Source organism: Stigmatopora argus, chromosome 4 (genome assembly GCF_051989625.1).
Source record: "Stigmatopora argus isolate UIUO_Sarg chromosome 4, RoL_Sarg_1.0, whole genome shotgun sequence".
Classification (NCBI taxonomy): domain Eukaryota; kingdom Metazoa; phylum Chordata; class Actinopteri; order Syngnathiformes; family Syngnathidae; genus Stigmatopora; species Stigmatopora argus.
The window spans coordinates 6417096-6435630 of record NC_135390.1 but is presented as its reverse complement, the minus strand read 5'-3'; the positions used below and the strand labels follow the sequence as shown (position 1 = coordinate 6435630).

Here is an 18535-nt window from a genome sequence, read left to right as displayed (position 1 = left end):
ATTGCGGTCCGCCATGCCCAAGGACATACACACTTACTGAGAAACCGTCATTGTGGACACTTGTGTCAAAGCATGCTGTGCCACTGGAAACAAGGAAGTTGTAACAAGTTGAAAAGTTTCTGACTTCATTTCCATCTACTGTGCGATTAATTGACTCATTGTTTATGCCAACTGGCTTGCAAGACACATTCTTTTTATATGAATTATAAAAAAATATGCAAGAGCCACTGTAGCTGATGCACTGGGAATGGATGGTATATTGGTTAATTTAATTGTTCATTAATGAGTTCAATCACTCAAAATAACACGCATGTGCGTGAATATGGATATACGCTTTAAAGGGCAAGACAAGTTTTGAAGTGCATCACAGCGGGAGAATTTTTTTTCGCAAGTAGTGGTGTAGTTTGTATGTAAATTCTCTAATTCGTTCCACGGTCCTACCAACTAAACCCTTTAAAATTGGACAGACAAAGTGTCCCAATTTTGTATGAAAGATGGGAGAAAACACATAAAAATGAGAGAAAATCATAAGGAAATTATTTATTAATGTCTTAAAATAAATAAAGCATATGAAAATGTGCCCTGCACCGCTGAAATAGTTCCCTCCGGAGCCGTTATTATGGGACACGTAATACCCGTGTTTGTCCGTCAGATGGCAGCAACAGCCCGTTCTAATGCCGAAAGCCGTCCACTTTGTATTACATTTTAGACTTTTACGTGTGCCCTGTGTGTGTGTGTGTGTGTGTGAAAATATGTGCCACTTTGCATTTGTACAGTTTTTAATTGCTTAATAAGGGGAATTGCAATCATTAATAAGGGGAGCATTTAGCCGAGGTGGACGCGTATGTAAGAGAGAATCTTGAAACATGGATAGTGGTTGTTTTGAGACAGCCAATTGAATTGAATTGAATTGAATTGAATGCTTCTATTGTCATTATATGAGATGGAATGAGAGCGATGAAGTGATAGCCCAGTAGAGGGTAGCAAGGTTTCTAAAGTTAGAATCAATGCAGCCGCGACAATATTTTCAAAATGAAATAACGGAGAAGGAAATGCATTTACTTTTTGGGGGATTTCGTGACTTGGACCTTTTTCGTATCTCGAGTCACTCATTTGCATATAGAAAATTCGTAACCGGAAAATGTACCTAGAGGTATTCTTAAGTAGCGGTATGACTGTATAAGGTTGATCTTGTTTATCAGTTTTGAACAACTCCGCCAACTCTGGAAATAGTAAGGATCCCTATGCGCCAATGCACCTGTCAATGTCGGGAATAAACATGTTTCACCTTATGTTGTCTGTCCAGGTAATCGATGGAAAAAAAGTGTGACTTATAGTCAGCAATATATGGCTGGTGTGTGTGTGCTAGCCAAAGAAAAATATACTTGATGAGTGAGTAAATGTCAATTTGTAATGACAACTTAAGTAAATATTTTTTTACCTGTATGTTTCCAGATGGTGAGCAGGGCTGTCTGCCAGTGTGGCTGCAGACACTAATGGATGCCTCCTGCCAGGCTAGCAACTTTTGTCTGCAAGGAGTGGCCATTTCTCTGCTAATGGATCTTGTGGGACTCACTCAGTCTGTGGCCATGGTGACAGCTGAAAGCGTGTCAGCCAGTTGCAGTTCCGAGGCTGTCCAGCCCATGAGTCCAAGCCAAGGTCGAGTGGCTGTTGTTATCAGGCCTCCACTCACTCAGGGAATTCTTAAGTACATTGCAAACAAGACGGATTTCTTCAAGGTAGGAATCAAATTTGAGCTGCCATTTGTCTTTCCCCAAAATGTTGTAAAATGTCTCTTTTCTCTTCCCGTGGTTAGAATGTGGCTCTAATCCTGTGGGATCAATTGAGTGAAGGAACGCCACAACACCATCAACGTAGTGTAGAGCTCTTCTATCAGCTCCACAACCTTGTACCTTCGTCCAGCATCTGTGAAGATGTGATCAGCCAGCAGCTCATGCACCGTGACAAGGTCAGAGTGCTGCAAGTCATTCTCAACTAAACACTGTGTCACCATGAAAGCCATACTGAAGTCAAATTTCTTTCAGAGAGTTCGGCTTGAAGCTCATGTGAAATTTTCTGTGCTGTGGCATTTGACACAGGATTTAAACATGACCAAATCGTCTCCATTTAATCGTACCTTTGACAGGTTAGTTACAATGCAGTTTTTCTTTGCAGATTCTTTACTATTTAAGTTCTATTAAGCTTTGTCTTTTGGCTTCATTTATTTAACCCTACAGGTCTCTTTTTATCATGCTAGACAGCCTGAGTTATTGGGATCCGTGTACTAGTTCAGTTGGCCGGGCATGGCTTAATCAGGTCCTTCAGCGTCATGACATTGCCCGGGTACTAGAGCCTCTCCTTCTTCTTCTACTGCACCCAAAAACCCATAGAGTTTCCATTCAAAAAGTAAAAACCCAGCGCCACTGGACCAATGTCTTTCCTGGACTGGTTGAGCAAGAACCATCAGAACCTATAGACACCAGAGACTCTGGCTTCTCTGAAAGTAAGTAGATTTGTTTAAGTTTATTAGATGTTCTACAGGATCTTGAATATGAAATATTATGTAGGTATGACCAATTATCAACCATTTATTTCCTTAATTGCGTCTTTTTTTAATGTTTTATTATGTTTTTTCTTTTTGTTATTAGACCTCAGTCATATGCAAAGGGACCGCATGACACAGGGAGATTTCACAACCCTTGAAGTCGGTGACATGGAGCCATTTTGTCTTACTGTGAACCCTCTTAGTGACAGTCTGTCTATACTGAGTCTGAGTAGTGAGAATTTACAACTTACTGGTAGATTTCAGTCTGATGAGCAGCAGGAAGATCCTCATTCTTCTCAATCAACTGGTTCCCACTCATCTCCAGTGGGAAATGAAAGCTTTGATGAGCCAGAGGTTGTTAACAACACATTCAACAGTTCAGAACAGCAGCAAGCTTCATCAGATAGTATGTCTGAAGATTCGTTAGAAGAGACTGTTCTCTCTATTGTGAATGAACTTATAGAAAATGTTCTGAGTTTAGTAGCCGAGGAGTCTCTCGATGCGCCAACTCAGTCCGATGACTGGCCTCATTCAGACACGGAGAGCACTTCCTCAGAAACGTCTACTGGCCCCCAACTGGACTGTGGACCTCTTCATTCCTCCAACCAACAGACTCTGCCAGAGATGCTGGCTGAAGGAACACTGGAGTTCCTTGGCGTCGCTTCAACTGATGTAGTTACCGAGGAGAAGCACAAAGAGGGCATCACCCGTCATAGTTCCTCACCATCCATTGTCACATTGCCTGAAAACTTAGATTTGGCCATTTCAGACCAGCACCTGCAGGTGGATAACACTCAAGCACGCAAGCGTAGTCATAGCAGTACTCAGCTCACCCTCAAAGGCAAAATCATGGTGAAGCTGACTGACAAATCCATGGGGGCTAAGCCCAAGACTAAAAAGTCCAAAAGGAAGGAGGAGGAAAGACAGAGAAAGGCAGCAAGCCAGGCTGAAAAAACTGCAACCCCCAGTATATTTTTTGGAGATAGCCTCGATCTGGAGAACTGGTACAGCTGTGGAGAAGGTGAAGTTTCAGAAATTGAAAGTGATTTTAGCTCACCCAGTGGATGTTCAGATGTGAATGTTGGAAGTCTTAGTGTCGCAGGACGTAGGCCATCTTCCTCCCAACCTCGCTTCAATATCCATCCTTTATATCAGCATGTTCTTTTATATCTCCAGTTGTATGACTCCTCCAGAACCCTGCACGCACTTTCAGCAATTGCTGCCATGCTAAGGTCTTCTCCCTCAGGATTCGTAAGTGCTATATCGACTACTAGCATTAATAACACCTATACCCCACAGCTATCTTTGCTCCAAAACCTCCTTGCTCGTCACAGGGTTTCTGTCATGGGTAAAGACTTTTACTGCCCCATCCCACAGGACTCCCACTCACACTCTTTCCGCAGTGCCATGTATCTGGAAATTATTATATCACTATGTCTGTATTTCTTAAGAAGCTTCTACTCTGCTCATGTGAAGGCAGCCCCTCAAGACCTAGCTGGGAACCGGGCCATGCAGCTGACCAGTATCGAGGTCCTAACTCTTCTTTTCAGTGAACTGGTCAAAGTCACAGGGGGATCAGCAAAGGGATTTGCTAGTTTCATCTATGATGTCCTATCTAAGTGTAAGGTTCAGAAGGTAGTTCTGCATTGCCTGCTTTCCTCTATATTCAGCGCTCAGAAATGGCATGACCACCAATCAGCCGGTATAAACTCGTCTGCAGTGGAGGAAGGTCTGTCAGAGGACAGTGTTATCAACTTTTCAGAGGATCAGATGGACAGTTGCAGTGCAGTCCAGTCCCAATTATTAAGACTGCTTCAGAGTCTAGTTGTACTCGAGCACAGAGTTCTGGTGCCACCGGAAGAAGGAGGAGAACCTAATGCAGTCCCTGTAGGAACTATAGGAGCAGGTAGCAGCGGAACTGGGTTCGAGGTCTTAGGTGGTGAAGTGGAGCATGTCAACCCTCAGCAGCCAATGACATCACTACAATACCTTCATGGACAGCCGATCACTGCTCAGGGCATGTTTTTGTGTGCTGTGATCAGAGCGCTGCATCAACACCACGTTTGTAAAATGCATCCTCAGTGGATTGGACTTATCACAGCCACCTTGCCATATATGAGAAGGATTCTAAGAAGGGTGGTTGCCTCAGTCACCCTGCAGCTTTGCAGGAACTTGGACAATCTTCTTCACCAGTACCGCTATGAGACTGGGATTACTGACATCAGGTAACAACAATTATTCAATGCATATTGCAGATATTTATAATTCTTACATTATTATTTTAGTCTCAAAACAATCTCAAATCTCTTTACAGCAAATAAAAATAGTTCATTAGTTATAAAGCATTTATATTGACAATTATACATTTTACAGGGAAAATTGACTTAGATTTGAACATGTGAAGTTATGTTTTCAACACCAAGGTGGCACTCTGCCATTATTTATCACACTTGAGTATATATTGCACAAGGCAAAGTAGTATACATGATGAGGAAAAATATAACCGTTGCACTGGAGAGTATAAGTTGCATTTTTGGGAGGGCATTTTTTAAATTTTATTTTATTAGAAACCAAGGACATGTTAAAGTAACAATAGTCAAATGGAGACCAACAGGTTAAATAGGCTACAGTAACATAACAGCTTTTCAGATATCCATAGCCTAAAAAAACAACATAACAGGTGGTGGTCAACGAGAAATGAAAAAAACATAAGTTGCATGCGTATTTGTCACAGGCCCAGCCAAACTATGAAAAAGTACAAGTTATAGTCTGGAAAATACAGTATTTATATTTTTTACTTCACTGGCTTCAATTTAACATGTAATTCTTCTCCCTTGCAGACCCCAGTGGATGGCTCTTTGTATTCCTCCGGACTTGTTCCTGACAGTATTAGAGGGGATTACTGCAATTATCCACTACTGCTTGCTTGATCCCACTTCTCAGTATCACCAGGTGAGGGTACTGTAGACCGCATATTAAAAGTACAGCCGAGCCCTCCCACCAAAAACATTGTTTTTGCCAAGGTTATGCGAAATATATTATTATTGTCTTTCTAATTTCACTATTTTATGAATATCAATATACTGAATGCTAGATTTAGAATACGATTTTTGTTAAGTATGAATAATATTGCTGAGTCTCTTACTAATCACCTTCAGCTACAAGTCAGTGTTGACCAGAAGCACTTGGCTGAGGCTCGATCAGGTATCCTGTCCATTCTTCACACCATCATGTCTTCCGTCACACTATTGTGGAGTGTCCTCCACCATGCTGACAGCTCTGAAAAGCCAGCTGCTGCTTCTGCTGCTTCCACTTCCAACATCAATCTGGGCTCCACTAAGGTACATAAAAGCACAATGTATTCTGGCATAGCCTTAATGTATTTGTAAGCTAACGACATCCAATTTTCGGCCATACAGTATTCCAACAATACAAAATTTGAGGTGATCAAACACAAATTTTTATATGCTATCTGGAAGTAATTAGTTAATGTGAAATCATTGTGAGATGAAATGCTCTTCTGTTATTTTTTTTTATTAGAAAACTGCTTGCTCCTTAAGTAAAGTTAATCAAACCTATTGTATCTTACTTAGCATTTACTGCCAAACTTACAATGCCACCAAATGGCAACATTTTATTTTGTATATTAAATCCTGTATCCTAGTGCAAATATTTCTAATATGATTGTCATAAATTTCTCACTTCTATATCACCTCCAGAAAATTCGTCAACAAATCCTTGAGCTGCTTGGCCCAATTTCCATGAACCATGGTGCTCATTTCATGGCAGCCATTGCCTATGTTTGGAATGAAAGAAAACAGATCAAGACTCCTGTCAGAAATAAGGTGGGGTGATGCCTGCCTTTCCCTTTCAACACATTTTTAGGGATGGGTGAACTCTTCATTTTATGAGTCACCAGTAAGTCTCAGGTCTTTGGCCTCAAGTCTGAAGTCAAGACTGAGTCTCAGTTCATTTTGCACATCCTACAAATTTGAGTTTCGAGTCATTTTAACGATAAAATGTTTAAAAATATTTCTCATATCTAAAAAAATTATGTACCTACTCTGTATATTTGCGACAGTTACACGAGCTTTGTTTTTTGTTGTTGTGAATGATTCTTAGGTGATTCCTATAGCTAGTGATGAACAACTGCTGCTGGTTGAGCTGGTTCGTTCAGTGAGTGCCATGCGGACTGAAACGGTCATGCACACCGTCAAAGAAGTTCTGAAGCAGCCACCAGCCATTGCAAAGGACAAGGTTTATTTTGTACAACTTTGTTATGAACTTTTTTAATATCAGTATACAGCTGGACAGAAACAGACAGTCGACATACATTTTTTAATCCCAACTATGTATTGAATTCTGCTTGGTGATTGAAAAGTAACTCCTAATTTTTAAGTATTTTGAATTTACTTCTGAAGTATAGTTCTGACAACAAATGAAGTATATTAGTGGGTTTTATGACAAATTTGATAGAGCTTTTTCCATGATCTGAAAAGAAAACAACATGATTTCATTTCCATACATGTTGGAACATACCTAAAAAAATTTAGAGAAATATTATAACACATTGTACCTATATATATATATGCATGTCTATGTTAATAGTAATTTAATATCAGTATTTTAAAATGACACTTTTCTATCGCCCCATACTTTTAATCAATCAGTTATTTATAGGCAACATTTCTATAAAATGTTTCATGTTAATTATCACATTTACTATTCAGTTCATACATTGTCATTCAATATGTTTCTGTTGTCTTTGTAGAAACATCTTTCTTTGGAAGTCTGCATGCTGCAGTTCTTCTATGCATACGTACAGAGGTGAGTTCTTTATATATATATATATATATATATATATATATATATATATATATATACATATATATATATACATACATATATATATATATATATATATATATATATACATATACATATACATATACATATACATATACATATACATATACATATACATACATATATATATATATATAGTATATATATATATATATATATATATATATATATATATATATATATATATATATATATATAAACATCAACATTTTCTGCCTATAAAAACTGCACAACTTAACTACATTATTTCCTTTCCCCCACAGGATTCCTGTATCTACTTTAGTGGATAGCTGGCCTTCTCTGTTAGCTCTGCTAAAGGACTCTGTGCAGTTAGGCTTGCCTGCACCAGGACAGTTTTTAATACTTGGGTTGGTTTCTCATTCTTCACTCCAGTTTTAATCATTATTATCGTATAAGACACGCATTATAAGATGCTGTGGAAGGCATGGTTGGGAGTTTTGTTATGGATCCACTAGATAGAGCTGCGCTAAAAAGGAATGGCATAACATGCATGATTACCCAATATTTATCCATAGATGAGCTGCATGGAATTGTAAGGCACACTGTAAGATTTTGAGAAAATTGACGCCTTCGGGGAAGGCTTGACAGTAATAGAAAAATAGGACACTATTTTCCACAGTACTTAGTACGAGTGTTTTTCAGAAGATGTTAGCTGTTACTTTGGTTAACTGTTTTATGTTTTACATATTCCCATTAATCCTCTGTATTTGTTAGTGTTCTGAATGAATTCATTTTGAAGAATCCCAATCTGGAAAATAAAAAGGACCAGCGAGAGCTCCAGGTAATTGTTTTGCTTCCTCTAACATGTTTATAATGATGAGTATTTTTTGTGTTAGTGTTCTTATTTTGTTGTTGTTTTGTTTTAATTTTTATTTAATTTAAATTAATTTCAATGATGTTCACAGGATGTAACACATAAAGTGGTGGAAGCCATTGGGACAATAGCAGGCTCTTCTTTGGAGCAAACTACATGGCTGCGTAGAAACCTGGAGGTGAAGGCCTCTCCTCAGATAGTTGTAGATGGAGCTAACCCTGAAGCAGATGTTGAAGGTATGTTTCTAGCAATTATGAGAGTGTCACGCTAAGTGATCATCCATTTTTCTTGTAAAATTTAATTTTCTTTACTGCTCATTGCAGTTAAAACAACTTTGAAATGTACCCTATTTTTCAGATTTTAAGGCACATCACCAATGAATGATCAATGTGTGTCTTGAGCATTTTATTTCAGTAGTAGAATGTACTTAGGCTCCAACAAAATAGGCTTGATGTCACTAGTCACAACCAGAAATCATATACATGTCAACCTAGTCTAACAAAGATTAATATGAAGTATTAGTATTATAGTATCAAGTGAATACAAAATATATTTTTCTTACAAGAAGGTACAGTTAAAACACTTTTTATCCTCCCCATCAACTAGGCCTGGGCGATATGAGAAAAATTGTTATCATGATAAAAATAAAAAGTCTATCGATAATTATCACAATAACTCACATGTTTTTTTTCATATTTGAAGATTCAAACTCCTGTGAATAAATGTCAATAAATTACTTTCCTTGTTATTTAATTATGAAGGTAACTACGTTACCTTACTTTATAAGAAAAAAGAATAAAAAATATCATGATTTTCAAAGTATTTTTGTTTATTGACAGTTTTTATTATTATTGTGGACAAAATTTTTCGATAATTATCATTTTATCGCCCAGCTCTACTCTCAAAAATTGACGAAACACCATATACATGAATTCCTTATGTGCTTAATGACTGTGAATCTAGTTTGCTGGAACATTATTATCATATTACCTGCAGAGTGCTCAAGACACACCTACTATTTATCAAACTCATATGTAAAACTAAAATATTAAATAATGAAACAGTATTTACAATGTAAATAGTGAAGATCAAATAATAAATATAGATTTTGAATAAAGGAATGGAAATTGAAACATATATTTAGATTCATTTAAATTGATTCATTGAAAAAAAACACTGACTTACCAGTACTTATATAAAGATTGGGATTAATTAGTTTTGGACTAAATACGTTTGTTAGCACTATCGTACTTTATGTGTGTGTGCTTTGTTTTATTTTTTTGTAGATTTAATGCTAACAGTTATGGAGGCCTCCAGTTTCACCCCATCTGTCTACAGTGTTCATGCTCTCACACTGCTGGCAGAGGTAAAACATCTGTGTGTACGCGATTCTGCTCCACCCTCCACCTACACAACTGTTGATTTTTAGGCTGTTAGTTCATAGCTAATGGCGAAAGGTTTTAGTTTTATCATTGATATTTTGTATATTTACTGTTCACCAGCAATATGTTCCCCTCATTTAATTTGATCTTGTTTGTGTACGAGTAATATCTATCCAGCATCATTTAATATTTTGTAACATGTTTGCGCGAGTGGTTTTCAAAACTTATACAAGTTACCCTTAAAAAATAACTTATTGTAGACCACCATTAAAATATAAAAATCCTAATGAAAAGATTTGTTTTCCTTAAACATTATATTGAATATTATTTTAAGGCAATTTTTTTGCACATAAACACTGTGCTTAAATATAGGTAAATCTATAATTGCACATTAATTGTGGGAGAAATGTAGCAGTCTCGTTCTGGACATGACCACAAACTGAATAAAGGTTTGTTTACAATCAGTCCATCAATAGCATAACGTAAGTAGACTGTTTTAATACAATACCTTTGCGCTTATAAAAGTCAGTTAGATTTAGATTAACTAAACTACTGAAATACTCTGAGCTGATAAATAGCTTTCACTCAATTTATATTACCCATTTATTCTAAGAAGCAAGAGTCCTCCCCTGTTGGCACAAGAAACGTGGGACACATCAGTAATTGCTAAGACAGCTATAAGTCTAACCTGTTAGGTGCTCTGAAGTGAGTCTGACAAATCATCCATCCAGCAATAGAAGAGAGCAAATGGAGCAAGTTCAGTTTCTTATCACAGGTTTTTTTTCTGCTACTGTTTATGCATAAATGAACTCATTCTCTGTACTCCACTGTGTCAAGATAATGCTGCAGTGCAATTTGTAACACTGGCGGCTGCCACTGCAATGTTACCTTTTTAGAACGTGATTTAAATCAGCTGAATGTGTAGATCAAATCATACTTAGGAAGACTGGCTCGGTTCTGCAGAGTTCACAATACAACTAGGCTGATGAAATTGTGCAGTCTTAGACTGATAGAAATGCATTGGTAATTTTGCAGGTCCTGGCTCACTTGCTGGACATGGTGTTCTACAGTGATGAAAAGGAGCGTGTCATACCATTGCTGGTTAATATAATGCATTACGTAGTTCCTTACTTGCGCAACCACAGGTGAGTTTAAGTATGTTGGTGTGTGCATTAATATTTGAATGGAGGATACTTGTCTGTTCGATGTTTTTACATACTACATTAAGCACTAGTTTCATTTAATGAGTAAAAATAACCTATAATGGAAGAATACTATACAGTGCATTCCAGATATACGTATGAGGGTTTTGCACATAATGAATAATCTATGTTTTACTGAATAAGACATTGAACAGATGAAATGGAAAAGCTGTTGATAATGTGACCATTTCCAATGAATTTAAGTGTTTATTCGGGATACCCTTGTCAGTGCTCATAATGCTCCAAGCTACCGGGCATGCATCCAGCTGTTGAGCAGTCTAAGTGGTTACCAGTACACACGCCGGGCGTGGAAGAAGGAGGCCTTTGACCTCTTCATGGATCATACCTTCTTTCAGATGGACTCATCCTGTGTCAGCCAGTGAGTAAAGCATTTCTTTTTTGGTCCATCGTGTTTAGATTCTGACTATTCATCATCACAAACATCAATTAAAAAGTGTTAACTTTCTTTATGTAATTATGCAATAATTAATGTGCTCTTTTCTGTTCTTTTTTTCCCGGAAATCTATCACTTAAGTAGAATTGCAACAGACTCTAGTGAAGTGGCGTGATTCTGAATTGTTTGTGTATTTTATATTTGTGAACATTTGTATCTGTGTGTTTTTCAGTTGGAGGGCAATTATTGACCATTTGATGACACATGACAAGACCACATTCAGAGACCTTATGAGTATGCTTTCTTTTATTATGTGCCAGTATACACTTCAAAAACACATCTGTGACAAACTTAACCTTTACCTAAATTGGATAACTTTATTCATCCCGTATTCGGGAAATTTCGTTGTGACAGTAGCAAGAGGGTGAGAATAGATAGGTAATAAGTAAGTTAATAAATATAATAAATACATGAACAAATATTTAAATAAATAAGCGTGTTGCTGGAAAAAAAAAAAAAAAATATATATATATATATATATATATATATATATATATATATATATATATATATATATATATATATATACCATATAAATACCATACACAAGGTTCTGATTGGTTTTGTACATTAGGTTATGTCTCAGAGTCACTCTTTGTAAAATGTCAGCTCGTATGTATCCACTTTTGCTTTTAGCATAGCTTTATTTACAAAAATAAATGTGCTTGTTGTATGTTTCTTACAAATTCTTAACAGAGTAAAAACATGAATCAGCAAGGCATTTTTGTGTTGGTTAAGTGAATTAAAACGTTATTTCAGAATTGTGGTTATAATAAAAATTGTATACATTGACATGTATCCATCTACATCCTTCCCAGCCCGTGTGGCTGTCGCACAGAGCAGCTCCCTCAGTCTGTTCACAAACAGAGATGCTGAGCTGGAACAGAGGGCCATGTTACTCAAACGCTTGGCCTTTACCATCTACAGCAGCGAAGTGGACCAGTACCAAAAATACCTCCCGGACATACAAGGTAAAGAAGATTTCTAGTAAGGCAACTATTAATTGTGCCAGCCTGTTATTTTTTTATTTTGTTAGTATGCATATCTTTCTGTGGTCACTTAGAGCGTCTAGTGGAGAGCCTACGTCTGCCTCAGGTGCCCATCCTCCATGCTCAGGTGTTCCTGTTCTTCAGGGTGCTGTTGTTGCGCATGTCACCTCAACACCTTACTTCATTATGGCCCACAATGATCACTGAACTGGTGAGCTCTCAAAACTATCCCAAAAGATTGTAAATCTCCCAAACATTTTTGATCAATATCTTTGTCTCCGGTCGTTTTCATGACCCAAACACCTTTCCTTTTAGGTTCAGGTGTTTTTGTTGATGGAGCAAGAGCTGACAGCAGATGAGGACATATCACGGTACTTTTGTTGCTACTTGTCACTGTCGGTCAATGTATGTACTCTAAAGGCTGAATTAATTCTTTTTGAGAGACTTCACAAAGCTAAAATTCTGATTTTCTTTTTTTTTTTTTTTTCTTTTTTTTAATGCTTGGATGCCATTTTATCAGATTTGCATAACAATCTGCATTAGTGGTGCCCAGGATATCATTTTCAAGCTATATAGTTGGTCCTTTTGGGTTTCTGCAAAAGTTTATATCTCATTAATATCCAGCTTTTAGCACCAATCAGAATATTCAATATTTAAATGTAAACTTTTTGCTTATTCACTTATTTGACACACCTGCTTCAGTGGGGTTCTGTTGTGCACAAAGTGGTGTGTTTCAATTAGGAGGCAAGCTTTCGTGAGCAATTCCGGGTTACAAATAGCTTTTTCTTCTCTAATAAAGCTTTCACACACAAGGTACATCAAGGCTAGATGTCATCGTGGTCTTGCCTGTGTCCAGAGGCGACGCAGATGAGATAGAGACAGGAAAAAATGAACAAGGATCAGGCAAGGAGGCCGATTTTTGGGTACTCGGTCGTTTGGTCGCCCGGAGGGTTATTGATAATTACCATTTAAAATTGTTGCTCAAATTCCCTAAATACAAACTGCGAATTACTATTTAGTCATACTTAATGCCCTATTAATTATTAGACTAAAGAAAAGCTCCAAATTTCCCGTACTTTTATTGTGTTTTGTTGGAGAACTTGTTAAGACCCTGACTGACGTCCCTTCCTAAGGGGACAACTCATGTACAGACAAACTCTTATACACTAACACGTCCGCTCAGTGAAACTGCTCAGGGCCATTGTTGGCTTTTATTGATGCGTAGACCGTGTTGTTTTACCTTGTTTTGTCGCCGGTCTTTTGGTCGCCGGACCCAAAAGACCGGCGACCAAAAGACCGGCGACCCAAAGACGGCGACCAAAAGACCGCACACGGATTTTTGCCGTCTAGCAACCCTGAGTAAAGTGTCTCTCGGCCAGTTGGACAACGAACAGCTTCAGGGTGTTAGAGGTCATGGAAACATGTGAAAAGACATGAACTGGTCACGTGGCAAAAATATTGTTCTAAACCACAGAAAAAGCAGTTGTGTAGATTTACATCATGTTTTATGTTTTTTAAACTATATGCTTAATGCAGAAAAAATTCAGAACCAGGTGACAACTTACGGAGAGGTTTTCTCACTGCTGAAAATTCTTAGAGCTCCTATTATTAGTGGACATGGATAAATAACAAAGTGTGGGTACTTTCTTAATAAGGTTTGGTGTCACACCGCGACCAATTCCAAAACCTACCCTTTGCAGAGCGAATTCGCTTGCAACTGATTTTGCAGTGCCTTGTTGACCATTCTCATGCATAAAAACAATGACAAATATTCGAAAAATAAATCTAGTCCCGCTTCAATAAAACTGCTTCATCCACAGAATCAGCTTGCCATTTTATCTGGCTGGTCTTGATGGCCAGTGCAAATGCAATGTTTTATATTTATTCTGTCCTAAAAAACTGTCCTGAATCCTCAGTTCAAACACATCAGTGTTTGAACTGAGATTTCACTGAGATGTCATAACACCTGATGACTAACACTTTCTGACCATCCTCAGGACATCTGGTCCATCTGTGGCTGGATTAGAAACCACGTATTCTGGAGGAAATGGGTTTTCAACATCCTACAACAGCCAACGCTGGCTCAACCTGTATCTGTCAGCTTGCAAGCTCCTGGACTTGGCCTTGTCCCTGCCACCCGAAAGCTTGCCTCAGTTCCAAATGTCAGTACTTTGCCAGTCTTTTTCGATAATGGGTTTTACCGACTTAAGGATTTGGGGAAAACAATCACAAATTGCCTCCACTTTTGGGATTGCCTTGGTGTCCTTTTCAGCAATGACTCTCAACTGGTGGTTGGGATCCAAAAGTAGGTGTTTCAAGCAGGTAGTTAAGGCATCTAGGGAGTTCTTTCCTTTTATCAACCATATCGAAATCTAATCACAGTTTTATGAATCCTGTATGATAGCTAAAGCACCGCCTTCTTCTAGAAGTCAGCTGGGATGGGAAAGTAACTAATGAAGACAAACTATTGATGTTCAGCTCGAAAGAGTAGCTCAAATGACAAGATAATCAATTTTTTTCTTCATGTTGTCATATTTATACATGATAGCGCAACCATAAGAAAAAATATGTCCCAAGTTAATGATTTTCGATAACCAATGCTTTAAAACATTGGTCCCCAACCACTGGTCCCGCTGACTGGTACTGGTGTGCGAGCCACCGGGTGCCACTCCGTCAGACAAATCAAACTTAATGTTTTAAATCTCATGCCTACTTTCTAAAAAGACTGCTCTTTTCTCTCTCTTTTTTAAACACAAAGTGCATTTTGAGTCTCGCAAACGATAACTTCAGCTGCAATGCGGCAAATGATAATGATAGAACACAAGGATATATTAACACTAAAGAAAATCAAGTACACAAAAGAGAAAAGAGACAGGAAAAATCTCCCACATCCTCCAGGTCCGAGTCGCCGCACAGAAACCTATTCATTGTGTTGGTCAGGCCATTACGTTTAATAATAATAAACGTACGTTTAATAATAATTAATAAATGCTATTGTGGGTGGGACTTGTTTCTATTGCCGTCATGTTGCATTCCTCGCTTAGGTCTCCAGCCGCTGTCCGTGCCCCCCATGCTTTTATCTTTAAACATTGTGACTTCCACCCTGGTCCGCGAGAAAATAGGAGGAGCTTTACTGGTCCGTGGAAAGAAAAAGGTTGGGGACCGTTGCGTTAAAATATTCAATAAAATAAAAGAATAAGAATACAATCTGATCTTCATAGGATAAAGGTGACTTTTTGAAAGTTCAGTATTTACTTAAACCACTAAATCAGCAAGTGTTTTTGTCACTTAAGAAAACAGACTGCTTCTACTATTATAGTTTCAGTATGTTGCTGCCTTTATTTTTCCCAGGTACCGTTGGGCCTTTATCCCTGAAGCATCAGATGATTCTGGAATGGAGGTGAGACGACAAGGAACACATCAGCGGGAGTTTAAACCATATGTGGTTCGACTAGCTAAACTGCTGCGGAAACGAGCTAAGGTACTACATCCATTTTTACAAAAACTTGTATGCAAACGACCAAAGGGAGTTTCTTTGTTTCCCAGTACAGTGGTACCTCTACATACGATCTTAATCCGTTCCGGGACTGAGTTCGTATGTCGAGCTTCTCGTAACTCGAGCGAACGTTTCCCATTGAAATCAACTACAAACAAATTAATTCGTTCCAACCCTCTGAAAAAACACCAAACACAGGATATTGGATTGGAAAAACATTTTTATTTGTTCTAATTCGCCATATATTGACAAAGTAATAAATAGCGAGTGGTTTAATAGTACTAAATTGTGACAGAAAGAGAGGGAAGGGGGGTATCTTTCCACAATAACGCACTCGTAATGGACAGACACACTCAAACATACATTTAATGTAACTTTACACAAAACTGAATTCTAATTTTGTTTTAATCTTTTTTTTACCTTTGTAACGGGTTGACTCCACCTGCACGTTCAGTCGGAGTCTTCAAAACGAACGCATCAAGAGTTGCTTGTTTTTGCCTTCCCTTCAAAATATTTCAAAAATGACGCGCACAAATGTCATCACAATACGATAACGCACGATCACTTGCCAGCTTGTCAGGGTGCCTCTCTTCTATAAAATCCAAAAACTCTTGCCACTTCGTTGTAACTTTCCTGGGTGATAATTGAGGCAAATGTCTTGATAAATTCCACGGCTGGTTTCGAATTGGAACTATCTTTTATCCACAATAAAAGAAGGCTCTCCATCTCGTCATGAATGTCACTGCGCCGGTGGGAAATTATAGTTAGTCCTTTGGAAGGCCTCTTCTCCTTAATTGCGTCCTTCTGCTTAAGGCGGGTGGATATGGTTGATGTATTCCTCTCGTATTGCCGAGCAAGCTCGGTGACACCACTCTCATATTTTTCTATTATTTCACGCTTAATTTTGATTGTCAACTGTTGCCTTTTCTTTGCAAAACTCTGCCGATTCATTGTTGTTTACTTTGTATGTAAATGTAGTATGTTGGAAAAAAAACGGGGGGATGCGGATGCAAAGCTCCGCCCTGTGCTCGTAGATATATCTTACACACGAAAGAGATGCGGCAAGACAGTGCCATGGCCACCTGGCTTGGTCGCATCTCGAAATTTTGATCGTATCTAGGGCGAATTATTCGATTGAAATTTTCATCGTATCTTGAGCATCTCGTAGGTAGAGCTGATCGTAGGTCGAGGTACCACTGTAAATATCCAAAGTTTAAGTGAAGCAGAAATACATTTCTATTGTATCATATTACCTTAACTCCCCAAAAAATGAAAGCCATATACTGTGTTTGTTACGAAAACCGATGTAACTGATTCTGACAGAAAAATCAAGAAGATGATTGCTTGACTCGGGTCCTTTCCTGGGAGCCGGGCCACCTGATGCTAACCCTTTATGTAATCCGGAGCATGGAACAGCTACTTCCTTTCTTCAACCTGCTCAGTCAGGTGTTTACCAGTAAAGCCAGCAGCCGCTCAGGCCCTGCTTACGCCTACAACCATGTCGTTGGCTCCCTTCCTGGCCAAAAGGATGGCCACAAACTGGAAAGCCAGAAGGTGTTTTGGAGCCGAGCTCGACAAAACATCGAGGAAATGGTAGAGAAAGACTTTTTAGAAGGGCTAATAAAGACATGAGGGCACAGGGGATTCACACATTCTGATTAGCACTTGTGAAAAGCATCACATTGTATAGCAGCAACAAGGGAATACAACTGAGAGAAAATAATTTGTAAATTTTTTGGTATTTATATTTATTTTACATTTCAAAAGTTGTTTCATTTTAATTATTTGTACAAAGAGAAGCCCTGATGGCTAAGTTTTAATATTCCATGTTAGTCCTAGGACTAGGACAAGGAAAGATGTTGTGTCATTCCATATTGGTGAGACTAAATAAAGACTTCTTACAGAAAGGGTCTCACACCTTATGTTGCTGTCCTTTGACTTGCACATTAGTGATGCTTGGCTGGCTTCCAGACTGCAAGTGAAATGTTACTCAAATCCACAGTTAGCAGGTTTACACCTTATTTGTACTTCAACTAAAACATAAATTCTCTATTTGTGAATACGCCTTACAAAGGAAATATTCTAGTTGAACCTATAGCATACCCTTGCAGCACTTTTTGTTCACAAAGGGTTTGCAAATTTAGTATATTCGGCAATGTATATGTAGTGAACTTTTTAAACAATCCAATAAAACAGTGATGGAGGAATCATGCCATTTAAGAAATTATGAAGGAATTTTCATTTGTTTGAAATTATGTCCTTCAAACAGTGTCTTCCTCTACAAATCCATTCTTAAAATGTACTATTGAGATTCTTCATTTGCCGCTCCAACCTGAAAGATGGGATACTGTGACCTTCATCCTGAATTCACCGTGGTTACTAAAATGAGTGTTTACTTGCTGAAAATTGCTGTCTTGCAATGCTGTCACTTGCTCATGTCTGCCAATATGCACTTCTAAAATTCCTGATTTCACCCTGTGTATGTGTGCTATGGTCATGCATTATACAGTGGGCATCTCTTACTCTCAAGGTCACCTTACAAAATGGAAAACAAATGAAATATACATACAAGACAGTAGTAGTGACTGACAAATGCCTGTGGGGGTAAAAAATGGTGAGTTGTGTTAGAAAGTGCACTTATTATAGAAGTAAACATGCATTTCCACACTGAAGTAACACTTGATGAGAACCAAAGGTATATTAAGTATTATGGTCGAAAGTGTACAATATATTCTAAAACTACCATCATAATCCAAAATGACTTTA

The 18535-nt window shown here is 38.1% G+C and overlaps 1 protein-coding gene across 1 annotated transcript in view; it reads left to right on the top strand.

The window, feature by feature from the left end:
* Positions 1-17686, top strand: part of dop1a (DOP1 leucine zipper like protein A) — a 31258-nt gene extending 13572 nt beyond the window's left edge. The window contains exons 16-38 of the mRNA XM_077598558.1: positions 1456-1739; positions 1817-1969; positions 2046-2146; positions 2238-2503; positions 2649-4770; positions 5386-5497; positions 5704-5886; positions 6265-6390; positions 6668-6802; positions 7317-7372; positions 7675-7779; positions 8147-8213; positions 8338-8482; positions 9533-9612; positions 10664-10773; positions 11060-11209; positions 11457-11518; positions 12103-12255; positions 12348-12484; positions 12589-12644; positions 14271-14435; positions 15625-15754; positions 17093-17686. Of these exons, the coding sequence (XP_077454684.1) occupies positions 1456-1739; positions 1817-1969; positions 2046-2146; positions 2238-2503; positions 2649-4770; positions 5386-5497; positions 5704-5886; positions 6265-6390; positions 6668-6802; positions 7317-7372; positions 7675-7779; positions 8147-8213; positions 8338-8482; positions 9533-9612; positions 10664-10773; positions 11060-11209; positions 11457-11518; positions 12103-12255; positions 12348-12484; positions 12589-12644; positions 14271-14435; positions 15625-15754; positions 17093-17401 (5207 nt within the window). The 3' untranslated portion in view covers positions 17402-17686. The remainder of the gene's footprint in view (positions 1-1455; positions 1740-1816; positions 1970-2045; positions 2147-2237; positions 2504-2648; positions 4771-5385; positions 5498-5703; positions 5887-6264; positions 6391-6667; positions 6803-7316; positions 7373-7674; positions 7780-8146; positions 8214-8337; positions 8483-9532; positions 9613-10663; positions 10774-11059; positions 11210-11456; positions 11519-12102; positions 12256-12347; positions 12485-12588; positions 12645-14270; positions 14436-15624; positions 15755-17092) is intronic.
* Positions 17687-18535: the final 849 nt, after the last annotated feature.